This window comes from Nyctereutes procyonoides, unplaced genomic scaffold, assembly GCF_905146905.1.
Source record: "Nyctereutes procyonoides isolate TBG_1078 unplaced genomic scaffold, NYPRO_anot_genome, whole genome shotgun sequence".
NCBI lineage: Eukaryota > Metazoa > Chordata > Mammalia > Carnivora > Canidae > Nyctereutes > Nyctereutes procyonoides.
Window position 1 is genome coordinate 8568855 of NW_026575033.1, and position 20612 is coordinate 8589466.

The 20612-nt window shown below is 39.4% G+C and overlaps 1 protein-coding gene across 7 annotated transcripts in view; it reads left to right on the forward strand.

Annotated features, from left to right (window-relative positions):
• The first annotated feature begins 1792 nt into the window (after window positions 1-1792).
• Window positions 1793-20612, forward strand: part of PAN3 (poly(A) specific ribonuclease subunit PAN3) — a 137020-nt gene continuing 118200 nt past the window's right edge. For 3 of the 7 annotated variants that reach the window (XM_055317198.1, XM_055317201.1, XM_055317203.1), the window contains exon 1: window positions 1794-2707. In XM_055317198.1, coding sequence (XP_055173173.1) covers window positions 2278-2707 — 430 coding nt within the window. In that variant the 5' untranslated portion in view covers window positions 1794-2277. Of the gene's footprint in view, window positions 2708-20612 lie in introns of all 7 variants that reach the window. The other 4 variants (XM_055317202.1, XM_055317204.1, XM_055317199.1 and 1 more) reach the window with 3 other exon arrangements.

The following is a 20612-nucleotide window of genomic DNA, read 5'->3' on the forward strand; positions in this document are numbered from 1 at the left end:
CTGTAATAACTTTCCATTGCTCTCAAGAAAGAGTTAAATCCTTTAACATGCCATACAGAGACTTTTGTGATATGGTCCCTGTTCAATTCTCCACCAACACTATTCTAACAACGAAAGCTCTTTCACTGCAGGGCCTTTTGCACAAGCTGTTTGCTTTGCCTGTAAAGCTATTTTCCGCACCCTTCTATGTTGATTACCATTAGCAGCAATACTACTAATAGTAATGTCTAAAATCTACTGAATTCTTACTAGGCATGGGACACTTTACAGTAGTTTATACTTTATGAAGTAGATACTATTGTATGTTTTACAGATAAGGCACAGAGAAGGGAAGCAACTTACCGAGAGTAACACAGCTATTAAGCCTCAGCTTACAAATTCCCACGATTGCAAAGGAGATCTTCTCAACTTCTGCTATTAAAGCATCAACTTTCTACAGAAAGTCTGACATCTTTAATATCCTCCAATAGCCAATATGATAAGATCAACACTTAAGACACTGCTTTATAACTGCCTGTGTGCTTTATGTCTGGCTCCTCAACCAGCGGAATAAACAATCCATTTGAACTCAGACAAGACTGCATCCAGTTTACTTTTGTTTCTCCAGCTCCTAGCAGTTCCTGCTACACATAATGGGCATTAATGAATATTTGCCGAATAAATAAATATATGAAAGTGTTTTTAAACAAGAGACATAAAACAATGTTATTTTTGAATTCAGTTAAGGAACATCACCAGGCTTACCAGTTTGTGATGTATGAGATCCACTTTTCCCCCTTTCTGCAGTGTAGTACACCTGCTCATATCCATTCTTCTGTCATCTCTTCTGTTTGCCACAATTCTCAAATACTGCCCACACATATTCCCCCTTCACAACTGTGAAACTGCCTTTTGAGAACATCTTTTACAGAGGAGAAAAACTAAAATGTTAAAATTACTTTTCCCTTCCTGCGAGGCTTGAAAATCCCTGAAAAAAAAATTTTTTTTTTTTTTTTAATACAGCACAGCGAAACACGGCGATCTCGCCGAGGGAGGAAAAAAAACAACAACAACAACAACCTATCTTTTAAAAACTGAATTTCAAATCAAGACTAGGCTGATTAGAGAAAAGCAATCTAGCCCATTTATAAATGAAACCTTCTGGCGCTGCCTAGGCAGTGTTGTCCCCAGGTGGCATCTTATTTTTCATAATATTTTACTGAAGCCTTTCAGTAATATAAATAGAGGAAACAGGTGCTGCACCGAGCAGGGGGTTTGTCCAAATCAACCTTTTTTGGCTCAGTTTTTTTGAGAGAAGGCCCAGAAGTGAAGGTAATCAGTCCTGCGGCTCTCATCACCTTCGAGGCGAAGGGAAAAAGAGGAAGGTGGTGAAAAAAGAGGGAGAGGAAGTGTGGCAAACAGATGAAACCATCCCTCAAAGAGAGCAAGAGCGCGGGCTCCTTCCCAAGGCGCGGCCCCTCAAACTGACCGTTTACATTCTGTTAATTTTGCCTTTTCGATTGAAAAACGACGCCTGGTTTTGTAAGTGAGAGGATATACCAAAAAAAAAAAAGAAGAAGAAGAAGAAGAAAGAAAGAAAGAAAGAAAGAAAGAAAGAAAGAAAGAAAGAAAGGCAGGCGCTCGTCTCGTGAGAACTCCGCCACCCGGATCCGCGCCCGCGGAGGCCACCGCCGACGGCCCGCGAACCCGCCGGCCCGCTCGCGGATGCCCCGGGGGCCGGACGCCCGGCGCCGCTTCCCCTCGCGCTCCCGCTACCCACAAGCCACCGCGCCTCGGCGCGCCTGCGCAGCGGCCACGGCCCTCTCAGGAAGAGGAAAATGGAATAAACAAGTCGGAGGAACCAGAGCGCGAGCGAGCGAGTGGAGGCAGAATTTAAAAATAAACCGGCCTCTCCACCCTCCCAGCCCGCCCGCCGCCGCCGTTCCCCCCTCTCTGGCCCGCGCCCTCGAAGGCCCCGTCTGGGCCCGTGCGCCCACCCCGTCGTCCCGCGCGGCCCCTTTAAGAAAAGAGAAGGAGAGAGTGAGTGAGAGAGAATCCCAACTCTCCCCCTCCCCTCCCCTCCCTCCTACCCCCTCCTCCCTCCCCTCTCCCCTCCCCCCCTCTCCCCGGGCGGCTCCGGCTCCCGCAGCGGGACAGACCCACCCGCCCAGGCTTTTATCCGGCACCGGCAGCGTCCTCCTTCCCTCCCCGGTCTATGGTGGCGGCGGCGGCGGCGGCGGCGGCGGCGGCGGCGGCTCCTCCTCGGGCGGCAGCGGAAGACGAGGCTGCGGCGTTGCCATGAACAGTGGCGGCGGCCTCCCGCCCCCCTCGGCCGCCGCCTCCCCTTCCTCCTCCTCGCTGGCGGCGGCAGTGGCGGTGGTGGCCCCGCCGGGGGTCGGGGGTGTCCCCGGCGGGGCGGCGGCGGGAGTGAAGCTCAAGTACTGCCGCTACTACGCTAAGGATAAGACTTGCTTCTACGGGGAGGAGTGTCAGTTCCTGCATGAGGACCCGGCCGCCGGAGCTGCCCCGGGCCTCGGCCTCCATAGCAACAGCGTCCCCCTGGCTCTGGCGGGCGCGCCCGTGGCCGCCTTTCCGCCCGGAGCGGTACCGGGCGGGGGAGCCGGGCCGCCCCCGGGGCCCAAGAAGCCGGACCTGGGGGGTCCGGGTGCAGGAGCCACAGCCGGCGCAGGAGGCAGCAGCGGGGTTCTCGACGGACCGCGGCTGGCAAGTGAGTTTGGTCCGGGCTGGGAGGGCTGCCCGGGCCTTGGGGCGGCGGCGGAGGGAAGGCCTGCGGCCGGAGGGGGCCCGGATGAGGCCCTGCAACGGGCTTTGCCCGCGGGTCCCCCCCCTCCCCCTTCACCTCCCTGGGCGATCTGGGAGGCCTAGGCCGGGCCTGAGCCCTCCTTCCGTCTTCCTGCTTCCCCTCCCCACGGCCCTCGGCGAGCCGGGGAGTAAGGGGAGGCTGGGTTCCCCGGAACGTGGGTGGCTGGTCTGGGGTGCTGGGAGTGGGGGCGGGGAGGAAGGGGGATGGGCTGCGGCGTGCGGTGTGTGGGAAAGGGGGTGTCGTTTCCGGGGGGTGTGGAAAGGGGCTGGGTTTGCAGGCACATGGGTTTTGCGTGCCCGTGTGGAGTGGTATCTGCCGAGTGCTGAGGTTCCCCAGTGGGTGTGTGTGGGTAGGGGGCGGGAGGTGATGGGCGGGCTTAAGGCTTCCCGGAGTAGGTTGAAAGAACGGAAAAAGTTTGTGTAAGGCTTCTGGGAGAAAGATTTTTCCAGGCAGGAAATGCTTTCTAAGGATTAGGCGTGAAGGGACAGTGGCTTTTATGTCGTGCTTAGGTTTAGTCGAGAGAGTTTAGAGGAGGCATTTCTCAAGACTTGCATTTCAGCGTAGTTTTCCTGAAGCCAAGATAAAGTTTGCTGGGTGTCGGCAGGGATCCTGTGCTCTGCAACTTTGTATCAAGCCAGCTCTTAGCGCCGAGCCTTGAGAAAGAGTCCTGTGCAGCGTCCGCTCGTGTGCGACTGAGCACTTGGTTCGAGTATCTTAGGGCGGTTGGTGTTTTTTACTTTTTCACTTGTCGTTATCAATAATATTGTCTTGCAACTTTTTAGTTGTGAGTAGAGCTTACGATTATTAGTGTAAATGCAATCTATCTTGCAGAATGTTGCTCTTAAGCAAGAAGGAGAGCAGGTGTCAGATTTTTGTTTTTTGCTTCTCAGTGTGTATTGACTGGTTCTAAACCGAAAGGGGAAGTCTTTCTTGGGCATTCTAAACAGTTTTTTAGGTCTTAAAATGATTTGATAGGCAACTTAACTTGGACATCAATACATTTTTGTCAGTTGTTTTTTTTTTTTTTTAGCAATTATTTGCTCTATGAGGATTATTAAGTGTTTTCCCAGAGATTTACTTTTTAAAGAAGATTGCTGTGATGGACTTGACTTTCATGCAGATGTATTTGTCCAGATTGATGTTCTCAGAAGATTAATTTGTAACTTGAAGTGTTTTGTAAAGAATGGTTACTTTATTGTTGGAAATTTATCACTTTGGACTAGCAACTTTGCATTTTCAAGGTAAACTTTTTGCTGGTTGTGTGAGCTGTGGCTCAAAGTAATTTGATCAATGTTTGAATAGTACAGGGACCTTGAAGGGTAGTTTTGTTACATACAGAAAGGCATTTTAAAAAATGCTGGCATCCGATTTAATGTGGTATCTTTCTAGCATTTTCTAATACGAAGAGGTAGTAGATTTGGGACATGAAACATAAGGCAGGGTGACAGGATATTGCAAACAGGTGAAGATGGCAGATGGAGGAAAGATACTGGCAATGGCTCAAAGGTGAGGATCATTCCATACCTCAGAAAAGGAAAGTAATTGGGATAATAGGGTTTTGAGAGAATAGGTGGTTATTGCAAAAGAAAGCATTTAAAAATCTTATAGTCATTTAACAGATATTTGATTAAATAACTGAGTTATGTATGTAGGTTCTCTAGGGCTTGCTTTAACTTGCCTTGGTGAAGCCTGAGGCTCCTCTTTTCTGCTGTGGACTTCTTGGTAACTGAGTAGTATGTAAGTTCTGACTCCTTTTAGATGGGAGCAAATGGCTTCCTATCAGTGAGTGGCAAGTAAAGTAGCTCAGGAATCAGGAAAGAGGTTTGTGTTGGTGATTTAATGGCTGCTTTGGAGTTTTACACTTAAATTTAAATTTTTAGATTGCTTTTTACTGTTTACTGGGTTCTTTGCTGTATCTTTGAAAACAGCCTTGACCAAGGACCTGCCTCTGGACCCTTGCCCCAGCCTGGAGGCCTGGTAAGAGAGCAGGGCCTGAGAGTACAGCTGAAAGAGACCCCATGAGGATGGAGGTGGCCCTCAGGCACCCTGGCCCTCCCTATCCAGCACTGGGCACCCAGTCAGCGCTCAATAAATGCTTACGAATGAAAAAAAAAAAAAAAAGAAAGAAAAGAAAACAGCCTTGATTTGTTAAGTGCATGAGGCAATTAAACTAAACACATCCTAAGAGGTCATGCTGTCAGGAGAAACTTAAATTTTGTTAGTTGCTGACGATCATCTAGCATCACAGCTTTATTTTGCTTTTATTTTTTTTTTCTTTGCTATTCTTTAAAGGTAAGATTGTACAGTGTTTCCTTAGTCAAGAGGTCATAAACGAATCTGCTCTGATAAGTTAAATCTGCCTGCAGAAATATTTTTGTTTGGGCTCCGTGTAATCTTCTGTGTGTGGGTACGTGTGTGTGTATTAAAAGCTTTTACTGAGGTATACATACCCAAGGAAAAGCGTATAAAATCATAAGTTTTTGGAATTTCCACAAGATGAACACATAACTTATAATCAGTACTGTGATCAAGAAATAGGACATAATCTGTACCCCCCAGAAGTCCTGCTCTTGTTCCTCTTCATCAGTATCCTTTCCCATATGTAATTTTAAATAAAAAGATTTTATTTATTCATGAGAGAGAGAGAGAGAGAGAGAGAGAGAGAGAGAGAGAGAGGTGCAGAGATACAGGCAGAGGGAGAAGCAGACTCCATGCAGGGAATCTGATGTGGGACTCGATCCCGGTACTCCAAGATCATGCCCTGGGCAGAAGGCAGGCGCCAAACCGCTGAGCCACCCAGGGATGCCCCCCATATGTAATTTCTGATTTCTAACCCTACATTCTGACACTGTTGATTCATTTTTCACTTTTTTTGTTCTTTCTTTGAACTTTATAGGAATGGGCTGCTTTCTTTCAGCATTTTGTGAGATCCATTCACTGTGATGTAGAAACAGCTTCTGTAGTCTCATTCTTGTATATTGTTACATTGTATGAATATACCGCATTTTATTTTCTCATTTTACTGCTGGCTAGCCGTGGAATGTTTCTAATTTTTGCCTGTTAAAAACAGTTTTGAACATTCTTGAACATAGTTTTTAATGAATAAGTATGTCTGTGCATTTTTGTTGGATCACCTTTGAGTTGAGTTACTGGGTCACACTAGGGTATGCCTGTGTTCAGATTTAGTAGATGATTTCTGAAGTGGTTGTACCATATTTACATTACATGTGGCAGTGTGTGAGAGTTCTAGTAGCTCTACATTCTCACCAATACTTGGTATCAGCTGTCTTATAATTTTAGCCATTTCAGTGGCTTAAATTTATAGTATGATTTTTTGTTGTATGTGTGTGGATTGTAGTTAGTTAACGACATTTAAAAAATCAAAACATACATGGCATTTTTAGGCATTTGAGTTTTTGACCCTTGGTTTAGTACTTCACATTTGCAGAATTGCTTTGTTAGTCTTTCAGATTGAGTTAAAACTTACAAGGTAAATGCAAGAGAAAATTTTATCCTTATTTTGCAAGCACTGGAAAGCTGAAGCACAACAGCTTTTTCTTCTTAATATACTTAGTTGCAGTGATGTTTCAGTCTTTTTTTTTTTTAATTTATTTATTTATGATAGAGGGGGGGGGGGCAGAGACACAGGCAGAGAGAGAAGCAGGCTCCATGCACCGGGAGCCCGATGTGGGATTCGATGTGGGATTCGATGTGGGATTCGATCCCGGGTCTCCAGGATCGCGCCCTGGGCCAAAGGCAGGCGCCAAACCGCTGCGCCACCCAGGGATCCCTGATGTTTCAGTCTTGCGAAAGAACCGTATTTTAATTTGTTGCTTACCGTTCATGTGTAGAGTTACATTTTCTTAGTTCAGCTCCCCTGCTCACCTGGCAATGTAGTAGTAAATGTGTTCTGGCATTCAGGATTGTTGTTTGGGAAATAACAGTTTATTTTTTAAAAGAAGTATTTAAGTTTATCTTTGTTTTTGATTTTAAGAGAGAGAGCCCTTGGGAGCGGGAGCGGGGATTGGGGGTGGGGGGGCAGAGGGAGAAGGAGAGAGAATCTTAAGACCTAGCCGTGGCAGGGCTCCATCTCACAACCTGGAGACCATGACCTTAGCCAAAATCAAAAGTCAGAAACTTAACCAACTGAGCCACCCAGGTGCTCTTGAAAAATATTTAAGTTTTTGACATTTCATATTTCTTTTGGACTTGGGATCTCTGAGGCTTAAATGTGATTTGATTTGGGTTCAATTGAGTTACTATTTTTGACATTTTAATAATGTAATTCTAATATTCAGCTAACTAGACTTTTAATCTTCAAAGTCCTCGAATTTTAGCAGCTAAGCTATTTATATGCCAGTGTTTATATTTTATGTACATTACCTTATTTGAAATCCAGTGGATTTATTTATTTTACCAAAAACAGATGTATTTTTCAGTTCAATTAGTTTAGTTAGTGGTGAAGGCTTTGATGTAAGACACATCTATGATGAAATCCTGGCTTTCTTACTAGTTTGGGATCTTGGGCAAATTTTAAAATTTTAAGCCTTAGTTTTTCTTATTTTAAAAACGAAGACAACACTAGCACTTACTTCAGAGTTATGATGGGATTGCACGTGACACTATCAGTGCATTGCTTGGCCCATAGTGAGGTTTTTAGTTTTTAGTAATAACTGTTATTAGTAATAAGTCTGTAAGTTGTGTATTATCTTTTCTTCTCCAATTTTTGAGAATATACTTTTAAGACCAGTGAAATACCTAAAGATGATTGAACTGTGGTTGTCTGTCCAAATTGGAAGAGAACAGTGGATAAATTAAAGTTCATTTACTTTGGATTATATAATGTGTGTGGCAAACTGTATTTAAGTCAGGATTGCACTTAACCTGTATCAGCTAACAGGCAAGTGAGTAGTGGGAATCTGTCATTAGGGTATTTGGTATAGGTTAAAAATAAACATTTTTATTGGACAATATACACAGTGGATAAGAAAGACTTTATAATACCATTCACTTCACTCATTTATTTGGACTTGCAAGGTGGCAAGCTTTGACCTAGGTGATAGGAATACAACACTGAATGAAACGATATTCTGACTTAATGGAATTTGTATTCTAGTGGAGAATACAAACACATGTATAAGATAATATTAAGCCTTGATGAGGTTTATGAGGAATATTCAAAGAGGGATATATTAATATTAAGATTTAGTTGAGTAAAAGTACATAAAAGTATACTTTCTTTCCATAAAGTTGCATTTGAAATAACCCTGTAAGAAGATAAATGCTTGCCAAAACTAAACAAAAATATCTTTATATTTTTGTCCTTTGATAGGATTTTTCACTTTTTAAATTAACCGTCTATTTTGAGATAATTGTAGAGTCACATGCAGTTGTAAAAAATAATACACAGAGAGCTTGTTGTTCCAGCACTCATTTTCCTCCAATGGTAACATGTCTCATAACCATAGTACAGTATTACAACCAGCATTAATTGATATTCTCCACTTATCATATTCATATTTCTGTAATCTTATTTGTGTTCATGTGTACACACACATACATTTAGTTCTGTGGAGTTTCTCATGTGTATATTTGTGTACCTGCCAACAACAGTCGAGACATAGAACATTTTTTTTTAAAGATCTTATTTATTTATTCATAAAGACACACAGGGGGAGAGAGAGGGAGAGGGAGAGAGAGAGAGAGAGACATAGGCAGAGGGAGAATCAGGCTCTATGCAGGGAGCCCAAGGTGGACCCAACCCTGGGAATCCAGGATCACGCCCTGGGTGGAAGGCAGGTGCTAAACCTCTTGAGCCACCCAGGGATCCCCCAAAATAGAACATCTTTATCAACTTCAGATTGCCCTTTTGTAACCCCCCTTCACTCCCTCCCGAAACCTGGCAACTACTAATTTGCTCTCCATTTCTATAATTTTGTTATTTCAAGAATGTTTAAATGGAATTATGTAGCATGAAATCTTTGGGGATTATTCCCCACCCCCCCGCTAAGCATAATTCTCTCAAGAATTATTATCAACCAAGTTGTGAGTATCAAGAGTTTATATTGCTGAATTTTTCTGTTTTTTAACTTGGAAAATTTATATTTATTATGGAGCAGCATTTTTTGGTTTGCTTTCCTATAGGCATATCTACTTTGTGTACAAAGTTAGTTACATTTACAGTAACCTAGAAATGATATATATATTTTTAAAGATTTTATACTTATTCACGAGGGACACACAGAGCTGGAGACATAGGCAGAGGGAGAAGCAGGTTTCCCCTTGGGGAGCCAGATGCGAGACTCAATCCCAGGACCCTGGGGTCACAGCTTGAGCCAAAGGCAGACGCTCAACCCCTGAACCACCCAGGCGTCTCTAGAAATGGTATTTGAAGATTTTATTTATTTATTCATGAGAGACACACAGAGAGAGAGGGGCAGAGACACAGGGAGAAGCAGGCTCCATGCAGGGAGCCTGATGTGGGACTCAGTCCTGGGACTCCAGGATCACGCCCTGGGCCGAAGGCAGGTGCTTAACCGCTGAGCCACCCAGTTGTCCGTATAAATGATATTTTAAAGATTTGTGCTAGGAGCATTTATTGACAGACTTGAGTGTTTGTTTATGTATTTTAGGGTTGGTTTTTATTTAATTTTTTTTAAGTTATGAAAGTCAGACATTTTTTGTAAAAATTTCCATTGGAGCAGCAGTGTATAAAATCAAAGTAGACCAGTCTCCTTGTAATCTGGGTTTAGTTGTTATTAATATAATGCTTTTGTGCTCCTAAAGGCCCCATCTCCAAATACAGTCATAATAAGGGTTAGGGCTTCAGTATGTGAATTCTGAAAGAAAACAATACAATCCCTAACATGTGTGCATGCATGTACACTTAAGTTTTGTAGCAGTATTTGTTACGTTTTTTTTCTGTATTATTTTATATCCTGTTTATAAAGTAGTTTAATCTGAGACTATATAAGGGGAATATGGTAAAACTCTGTTCTATGTACTGTTTTCAGATAGCTGTTAGAACAATACATACAAGTATTTGTGTCTCCTCTCAGTATATAGGAATTACTACTGAACTGGGGGCTCAGAGATTTTGATTTTAGTGCTGGATCTTACAAGATCACTTTGTGATCTTAGATTAGTTATTTAGTCCCTGTGAAAATACATTTATCTGTAAAATGGGATCATGGGGTATGGGGTACGTGATGTCCAAAATCCTTTTAGCTCTAAAATGCTCCTGTGTTTTCTTAATGTTCGTGTTCTAGAAAACAAATTACTTCATGTTAGATCTTTAGATCCTCTTCCCCTCCCAACAACTCTTAAAAACACTGACTGTTCAGCAGTTTAACATCCAGTACAGGGAAGGGCATGTTGATCTCACTAATCTTGGCTGAGTTAATTGGCATGTAGATAACAATCCTCTTCCATAAAAAAACCTCTCCCTTTTTTGATGTCTGTTTTGGTATCTATTTTTTTCCTTAAAAAATAAAGATATATTATTCTATTTTTTCTTTTCTTTTTTTTAGAGAGTTATTAATTTATTTATTCATGAGAGACACACAGAGGCAGAAATGTAGGCAGAGGGAGGAGAAGCAAGGTCCTCACAGGGAGCCTGATGAGGGACTCAATCCCGGATTCTGGAATCATGCCCTGAGCCAAAGGCAGACACTCAACCACCGAGCCACCCAGGCATCCCTTTTCTTTCCTTCTTCCACCCCATCCCCCCCGGGGAGGGGGCCCGGGGACGCAGGGGGCGGGACTGGATGGGGGCGCTTTCTTTTTTTTTTTTTTAAAGTACATTCTACACCCCACCATGGGGCTTGAACTCAGTCACCCTGAGATCAAGAGTCTCATTCTCTACCAGCTGAGCTGCCAGGTGTCCCTATTCTTTTTCTCTAAAGTTAGATTTGATTTGATTTATTTTTAAAGATTTTATTTGTTATTTGTGAGAGACATAGAGAGAGAGGCTGAGACACAGGCAGAGGTAGAAGCAGGCTTCCTACAGGGAGCCTGATGTAGGACTCCATCCCAGGACCCTGGGATCACGACTGAGCCAGAGGCAGGTGCTCAACCACCCTGGTGCCCCCTAAAGTTAGTTTTTAATTACATTTTTTATTATAAAAATTCCAGCTTAAAAAATAGGAAATAATATCTTGTTTTTGGAACTAAAAATGTAATACATGCACAGGAAAAAAATATAAATGGAACAGAAGAGTACTCAGTGAAAACTATTCTCCCTCCTTCTTTAGTTCCCTGACTCCTCTCCAAAAGATAATCACTCTTTCTAATTTACTATGTATCCATCCAGAAATATTCTTCCTCTATACAATCATTTATATATTTATATTTCCCTATTTCTGGCACCTACTGATGCATATATGGGTGTGTGCATACAGGGAAGCCTAATGCACTTTGAATTTTCTCACTGGATTGGGTATCTTGTGGTTTGTTCTACATTCACACATAGGAATCTACCTTGCTCTTTTTATTTATTTTATTTTTTAAAAGATTTTATTTATTTATGAGAGAGAGAGAGAGAGAGAGAGAGAGAGAGAGAGAGGCAGAGATACAGGCAGAGGGAGAAGCAGGCTCCATGCAGAGAACCCGATGTGGGCCTCAATCCCAGGTCTCCAGGATCATGAACCCCTGGCTGAAGGCGGTGCCAAACCGCTGAGCCATCAGGGCTGCACTACCTTGCTCTTTTTAAAGGCTGCATAATATTCTACTGTATGTTGTATTATTCTTTTTAATGGATATTTAGTTCATTTATAATGTTTTATTATTACAAATGATGGCACCAAGCTGTTGTGTCTTAATGCATTATGTATGTTTATACATAAATTCATAAGAAATATATGCACATATGTTAAGCATACAGAATCTTCAGTAATTTGGTTGAAACTCAGTACGTTAAAAAAATTACCTAGACCACTACCATATGATCTCACTTAATGTGGAATCTAAAAAATCTTTGAACTCCTATATACAGAGATCTGATCAGTAGTTGCCAGAAGTGGGGAGTAGAGGGGTGAGAGAAATGGAAGAAGATGGTCAAAAGGTACAGGATCAATAAATATTGAGTATGTAGTGTATAGCAAGGTGGGTATAGTTAACAATACTGTGTTGTGTATTTGGAAGTTGCTAAGAGTAGATCTTGAAAGTTCTCAGCATAAGAAAAAAATGATAATTGTAATAATGTTAAATAAACTTAATGTGGTAATCATTTTGCAGTATATACATATATATCCAATCATTATGTTGTATACTTAAAACTAATATAGTATTTCATGCCAGTTATAGTTCAGTAACAAAACTGTGTTTTATACATCATTAGCTGAAATAAGATATTTGAGATAATCATCCATATCAAATCTGCTCCAGCAGTATTTTTTACCAGTGGCTCACATATCTAGAGATGGTTTTGTATATCATATCTTTTGCAACTTAATAAGGTAATATTTGTTGATAGTTTTTGGTAAATTTCATTGTATGTTTATTTTATTTTTTATTTAAAAAAATTTTTTAAGATTTTATTTATTCATGAGAGACACAGAGAGAGAGGCAGAGAGACAGGCAGAGGTCTCCATGCAGGGAGCTTGATGTGGGACTCGATCTCAGGTCTCTAGGATCACGCCCTGGGCTGAAGGCGGCGCTAAACCACTGAGCCACCTGGGCTGCCCTTGTTTTTATATTTAATAAAAGACTAGTGTTATTGTTTAATAGTCTGTAATTGTTTACCTGCATTTTGATATGTTTATTTTAGGCTGCTTTCATAAATATTAGGTAGAGTATGACAGCTGGAAAACTGGAAAGGACTATATATAATTAAATACAACTTCTTGTTTTGTTCAAATGCTCCTAAACTTATGCTGTCTTTTAATTTTTTTTTTTAAGATTTTATTTACTCATTTGAGAGAAAACATGAGTGGAAGTGGTTAGGGGAGTAGAGGAACAAAGAGAGAGAGAAGCAGACTCCCCGCTAAACAGGGAGCGGGACACTGAGCTTGATCCCAGGACCCTGGGATCATAGACCTGAGCCAAAAGCAAACGCTTAACCGCTTAACCGACTGAGCCACCCAGGCATCCCTCTGTCTTTTAATATTGCTGTTCCTGAATCTGACTGTATACTTGATTGAAAGGATGAGATCAGAGGTGAAGAAAAACAAAACAGAATTGGGCCTCTTAGATTCTGTAAGTGACCTTACAAGACTATGGTTCATAGTCTTTATAACAGTGTCAGCTATCTCTGAGGAAGAGTCTTGACGATGATGGGACAGGGAATTTTCTCCCTACTCCCAAGGCTTGGAAAAATGATCAAGGCCGTTTTTAAAGTAAATATTCTAGTAAAGTTCTCTGATATATATCACAAAAAGATTTAATGTAAACAAATCATGTATTTGAAAAACGTAGATTTTGGCAAACTTTCAACTTAATATAATTAGGTCTAAAAGTAGAGATTCATTCATTTTGTTTAATTATTTGATTAACAAACATTTACTGAGTACTTATTCTGTGTCAGCTAGTTTTAGATTCATGGGATACATTAGTACCAATAAATGAAAGATTCCTTCCTTTTGTGGGCCTTCTATTTTAATGCGTAGGGTGGGCAGTTATTTGTAAACATAACCCCCCAAATTTTATAGTTCATTAAAAGATGATAATTGCTATTAAAAAACCTCAACTCTGCTTCTAAATTCTTAGTAAACCATAGATTTGGATGATCTTACACAAATATTTTGCACAAGGAGTAAGCCAGTTTTAGGAATACATTTTCTATTATTCTGATTTACTCTATTGAGGAAACAAGAACAATGGAAGACTTCTCAAAACATTTATTTACTGGCAGATTTTGATCGTGCAGAAAAAGCAATTATCTTGGTGCAGATCCTAAACTAGAACTGTCTTGTTGGAAGACATTTTTCAATACATAATCAAAGGCACAGGACTAAATATTAAGTAGCTTCACCTGAGAGCCCAGTTTATTTAGTTATTTATTGTCAGGTTTGTAGCCACTGGATCCTGGAAGGCCTGTAGTATTGTAGTGCTCCTCAGAATTGAGTTTTTACGAGTCTTGCTGCACTGCAGTTCCTCTCTGATTCTGGAAATTAAGTAGTAAATTATATCTTAAATTTTCAGTTCAAAACAGTGTACTGTGTATATTCCAGTGAGGAACACTAGGATCTCAGCTGAGCACTTGTTAAGCTACTTTGATCTATGTAAAATTGCTGTTTCAGGATTTTTTTTGTCTTCCCATAGGCATTGCTGTGTCTACCTTGGTGCAGAGGTATGATGAATTATGTATGACTTTCATTAGGGCCAGTTTGCCAGATAGAACTTACAGTTTTTGAAACAATGTCAGCTTGCCTCTGGAGGTCTGATATTTTATGTAGATGACTGGTAAATGTGTACTCTTATTAGTTTAATTATCAAACATTATTGAATGCTTTTGTGCTAGATATTGTATTGGTATTTGGGAATACAAAGATACATGCTTCTGGCCATTTAGGATTACATAGTCTAGTAAAGGATTTTGAAATGTATAAGTTTTGGCATGATCTGGTATACTATAGGTATAAAGTTGTATAACAAACTATTCAGGTATACTTTGGAAGGTCTCATGAAGAGGCAATATTTGAACTATTTTTTGAAAGATGTATGAAGTATACTTGGTAGAAAAGAAAGGCATCCTAGGCAGATGACAACAGGGACACAGATTTTGAGAGAGAGCATTGTGCGTGCTTTTGTTCTGTAGTCACCTGATGTGGAGAAGAGGCTATTTTATAGAGAGCAGTACCAGATGATGGATTGTGTGGCCACATTGTGAAAGCCCTTCCAGCCTGTGCTAAGTGATAAGATCTATGTTTTAAAGAGATAAGCATAAGAGTTTATAGCTTCTAAGGATGGAGATATGAAAGGATTTGGAGTAGTCTTATTGTGATGGTTGAAGAGAAAAATACTAAGGACTTGATTTAGGCAAGTAGAAATGAAATACAGGGGGAGCATTTGAGAAAATTTGGTGAAGCAACTACTTGAGGGGATGGATGGGGGAAAGAAAGGAGTTAAGGATAAATAAGTTTTTAGCTTAAAAGTATTTGTCACACATGTACTTGAAGACTTTTAATAATAGGTAGTGAGTCTGATTTTATAGGAATGACTGAGAGGTACATTCCTCTCAGTATTGTGATTTTTGAGCTTTTTGAAGTAAGTTCTGGTTTCAAATTTCATCTCTGGTGCTGCCACCAAAATAGGCAATAATGATATATATCTTATAGGACTGTTGAGATTGTGTGTATAAACAATACATGGCAGATGGTATTATTGTCTGTCTCTCTCTCTCTAATCTATCAGAACCAGAAATGAATGTTTGAAAAGCAAAGGATGAGAATTCAAGAGGACAAGATTGGTCTAGGTAAATGGCTAAAAAGGGAAGTACTTAAATAACAGTCTTAGCTCTTTATTATCTCAATTGTGTTGTAGTTTAATACTGTGTCTTCAGGGTACCTGGGTGGCTCAGTTGATTAAGCATCTGCTGTCAGCTCATGTCATGATCCCAGGGTCCTAGGATTGTGAGCCCTGCATTTGACTCCCTGCTTCATAGTGGGCCTTCTTCTCCCTCTCCTGCTCCCCCATGCTTGTGCTCTTTCTCTGTCAAATAAATAAACAAAATCTTTATATATATATATATATAAAATACCATGTTTTCTACTTCTGTTGAGAATGAATATAAAAAAATATTTCTAGAAATTTTCCTTTCACTTATATGAAAGATGCATGATGATCAGTACTCTACAAAAATCCTTATAAAAATTTATTCAGAGAGCTTAGTATTAGGATATGTTTTTGCTCTAAAAATTGGTATTTGTTATTTTATTAGGTGAATATTTTTAACTTAACATTTTTTCTTTCTTATCTTGGCTACTTAGAAACTCTGAGCTTAATGTTCAACAGTTACTTTTCCTTAGCTTATGTTTATTGGTTTAATAATCCCGTTTAATCTTTTATTTTTATTATATGTCTTTATTTGGAGGGGTGGTTAAATAACAAATTTATTGTCTCACAGTTCTGGAGCCTAGAAGTCTGAGATCGAGGTGTTGGCTGGGTTGCTTTCTTCTCAGTGGTGTGAGAAATAATCTGTTCCATGCCTCTCACCAAACTTTTGGTGGTTTGCCTGCAATCTGTAGCATCCCTTGGCTTGTAGAAGTATCACCTTGATCTCTGCTTTCATCTTCACAAGACATTCTTCCTGTGTGCGTCTGTCCAGATTTCCCCTTTTATAAAATCATAAGTCATATTGGTGTCAACTCACTAGAATTTAAATAAAAAACTTGAAAAGGAAAAAAGAAAAAGGAAACTCATGGTGAAACCAGAAAAAAAAAGTCATGCTGGATTAGGATTCACCTCCATGACCTCATTTTAACTAATTACATTTTCAATGATTCTGTACTGAAATAAGGGAACATACTGAGATGCTGAGGTTAGGACATCAACATGAATTTTGAGAGGATACAGTTCAATTTGTTGAGTGGGCAAAAAATGAGATAATGCTCATAAAATTACATTTGACTTATGATTGATGCTACTAAGGTCTTGGTTTTCTAGAGTTATCACCGATGTTTGGTTGGTGGCTTCAGAGTTGGGTGGAGAATCTGAAATGTGGAATTGATCTCTTTATGGTTCTGCACAGAAACTTTATCATGAGGATGGAAATACAGTATTTGTAGCCATTAATTATTGTTTTCTCATGGTTCCCTTGGACTTTTTCGTAGTTTGTGAGCTTTTTTGAGGGAAGTCCAATGCTTTGAACAGACCAAGGTCTTGCCCAGCCACTTGATTTGGGTTCGAGTCTTTTCTTTCAATTACTGTGGGTTTTGTAACATGTCTAAAATGTTACAAGCTTACCTTTTCATCATTTATATTAAAATTCTAGAGAACTACATGAAAAATTTCCCCTAATGCATCCTGTACAAAGAACATGTTAGGTTTTCATCAGAAAGAGCAAGATAACTTTTACAAATAAATTTATAAATGGATACAAATGATAACCATAAAAGTAACCATTAGGCACATAATATCATCCTGGCATGCCAGTGTATTGAATTATTCTTACAACAACCCTGGATGTTATTATTTCTGTCACAGAGGAGGAAACTGAGACTTGGATCAAATATGCTGTCAGAGGAGGCTAGCTGGCTCAGTCAGTAGAGCATGCGACTTGAATTTCAGGGTCTTGAGTTCAAGCCCTGTGTTAGGCATGAACCCTACTTAAAAATAAGCAAACAAGTAAACAGTCAAAGGCCAATACATAGTTGGCATCTGGCTGAAGCAGATCTCATGGGCAAAAAAAAAAAAGCCTTGGCAAAAAAAAAAGTCTTTGGTGCTCAGAGTCTGCACTAAAAGGTTGGTGGCCATTGTCTGCTGAGTGGGTGGAGGAGCCTCTGTTTCTTGGGCCTGCATCCACCCTACTGTTATCTAGTAACTCTGAGTCTAAATTTCCTTATCAGGAAAATTGGAGGCAATAATACCATTTACATTGGTGTTTTATGAAGATTGGATCTGAAAGTCATAATATAGTGAATTTTTTATCAACTTTTAGACATACCAATTTTTAAAAATGGCTTAACGATAAATGTGTTACTGGATTAGGGAATACCAAAAAAAAAAAAAAAATAGAAGTAGTCCCAAATCTCAGTTAACAGATAATTTAGATAGGTAGATGGTACAGAAACCTGTAAGAATTTAAAGATTTATTTATTTATTTATTTATTTATTTATTTATTTATTTATTTATTTATTTTTATTTATGATAGTCACACACACACAGAGAGAGAGAGAGACAGACAGACAGACAGACAGACAGAGACATAGGCAGAGGGAGAAGCAGGCTCCCTGCACTGGGAGCCCGACGTGGGATTCGATGCCGGGTCTCCAGGATCACACCCTGGGCCAAAGGCTGGCGCCAAACCACTGCGCCACCCAGGGTTCCCGAATTTAAATATTTAAATAGTTGAAGACAGCAATAAAAGATTGGTCAAAGGAAACATCTATATTTTAGTCAAATGATATAAATGGTATGCTAAGAGGTAGAGATTTTAACAGCTTGGAGTGATTGGACAATACATTCTAGAGACAGAAGAGGAAGAAAACATTTATGATTACCTATGAGACAGGATACTAGGCACTTTGTATACATTACTTGAGTCCCTGTCACAACCCTATGAGTGAGATGGTATTGCCTTTTTCAGATGAAGAAATGAAACTTAAAGGATTGTTTGCTCAAGATCATACAGCTAATGAGTGGCAAAAGTAGATTTGGAACTCAGTGTCTCTAATTTCAAGTATTTTTAAAATTTTCCATCATATATCTGGGTCTTGAAGATAGAGGAGTGTGTGTGTGTGTGTGTGTATGTGTTTGTAGGAATTGAGGTATTCCATATTGTAAAATGTAGACTTTCAAAATACAGTGAGTATATAATTTTTGACCACAGGAGGGAATTTGGTAATGTTATGATTATTGTAAACATCTTTTTATAGTAGATATATATATATATATTTTGACTTTTATTATACTATAATCTTTGGTCTTTTGGAAATAGCTGTGTATTCATTTTTTTCTCCTGATGGATACCCAGTTGTTTTAAGTCTATTTGTTGAATAGTTCCTTTTATTCTCCACTGATTTTATAAAATAGCTTTATTGAAATACAGTTTACATGCTATATTCATGCTTTGTAAGTGTACAGTTCAGTTTTTGGTAGATTACACTGTAGAGTTGTGCAACCATCAGGATTCTTACCAGATACTGTTTCATTGTTTTTCATAATTTTTCATTGAAGTATGCAGAGTAGATGTAATGAATTTCATTTTACAAGTAATGGTATAATCTACATTTTATAAGCATTTTGCCTAAGACTTTGTGGCTAGTGAGTGGTAGAACTGAGACTCAAACCTAGTACCTTTGGGAAATGATGGATTGAGAACAGATTGTTGAGGGCTTTTTAATATCCGACTAAGAAGTTTGGATTTCATCACATTGGGTAACCTTTGGCAGTATTTTCTCTTTGATGTCCTTTTTGGCAGAGGAAAACTATACAGTATTTTCAGGGGTCACTTTTTGTAGAGTGTGTTCTATGGGACTCACGACCCCTCAAGCAGCTCATGTAGAAAGGATTCCTTACACACATTTGGGAAGTACTCTCCTTTTGAAATTGTCACAGTTGACATTATATGTAGACATAGGCTCTGAGAAATTATGTAGTGAAGAAATGGGTTTACTTTTACTGTTTCCAGTCTTTTCCAAATTTATTTGACTTTAGAATTCCCTTTGGGTAACATTGATTTATTGTGATGTTTTTGGAACATTAAACCCATTTCATCAAGAGGCAACAAGCCTGAAGATGAAGGAGAGCATTTATTTAGTTAAGCTGTGAGGATTTTTTTTTTTTTAGTGAGTTATCATCATGCATATTTATATGTTAACAACAGCGAGGTAACTGCTGACAGATGTAGAAGTTCTGATTCTTTAGGTAAAGATCCTTTGGTTCAAAGTTTGAATGTCTCAGTATTCTAAAACTGCAGGCTTGAAATTTCATCTTTTGATTTCTAATTCCCTCTCTTAATTGCCATGATCCCAGTTCTGTCACTTACTAGCTTTTCTCATCTCCCTAAATCAGTTAGTTTGCTTAACTGCAAAATAAAATAATACCAACCTTGCCACAGTTGTCATTCAGAGTGAGGTTCATATCTACACAGTGATTGTTGAATTGATTATTTATTATTCTGTATTCTATTATTATAATAATAGAGATGATAATAGAACTTTTTTTTTTTAAAGATTTTATTTATTTATTCATGAGAGACACACAGACAGAGGGGCGGAGACATAAGCAAAGAGAGAAGCAGGCTCCATGCAGGGAGCCCCATGTGGGACTTGATCCTGGGACTCCAGGATCACACCCAGGCCGAAGGCAGGCGCTCAACTCCTGAGCCACCCAGGTGTCCTGATAATAGAACTTTCATAGAAATAGTAAGCCTTACTTATAGTGCATTGCAAATTATTATTCCATAGAGATGGTATAAAGTTTACTTAAAAGTTGATTGAAAAAATAAGGGGTTGAAGGAGTGAAAAGTTCTTAATTATCTAATTTTGGTAATTAAAGTCTATTAACATGCCCTAAAACTTTAAATGTGTTCTATATGCCTTTTCTCTTTGTGCATCTTATAAAGTAGGATATTTGTCTGTCCTTAGTAATTTTAAAAAAAGATTAATATCTTCATGATCTATGTAGAATAGAATAATGTATCATAGGTTCATGATTTTCCTGACCTCCCTTGGAAGTATCAAATCCCATTCTCTTCTTTCTAAAACAGGAAAATTTAAATATAAATATATGTGTGGAATTTTTTCCCTCTCAGCTTTATTGAGATACTGACATATAACTTCTGTAAGTTTAAGGTGTACAGTGACGATGTGATACAAATATATATTACAAAATGATTACCACATAAGGTTGGTTAACACCTCTATCCTATCACATAATTACTTTTTTTGTGTTGTGATAACTTTTAAACTCCACTCTTCTAACAACTTTCAAGTATATAATACAGTTTTGTTAATTACAGTGTACATTATTAGATTCCCAGAACTTTCTCATCTCCCCATTTCTCCCACATCTCAGTCCCTGGCAACCACTGTTCTATTTCTTTGAGTTTGACCTTTTATATTTACATGTAAGTGAGGACATCAGTGTTTGTCTTTCTCTGACTTATTTCACTTAGCATAATGCCCTCAAGGTCTATCCATGATGTCA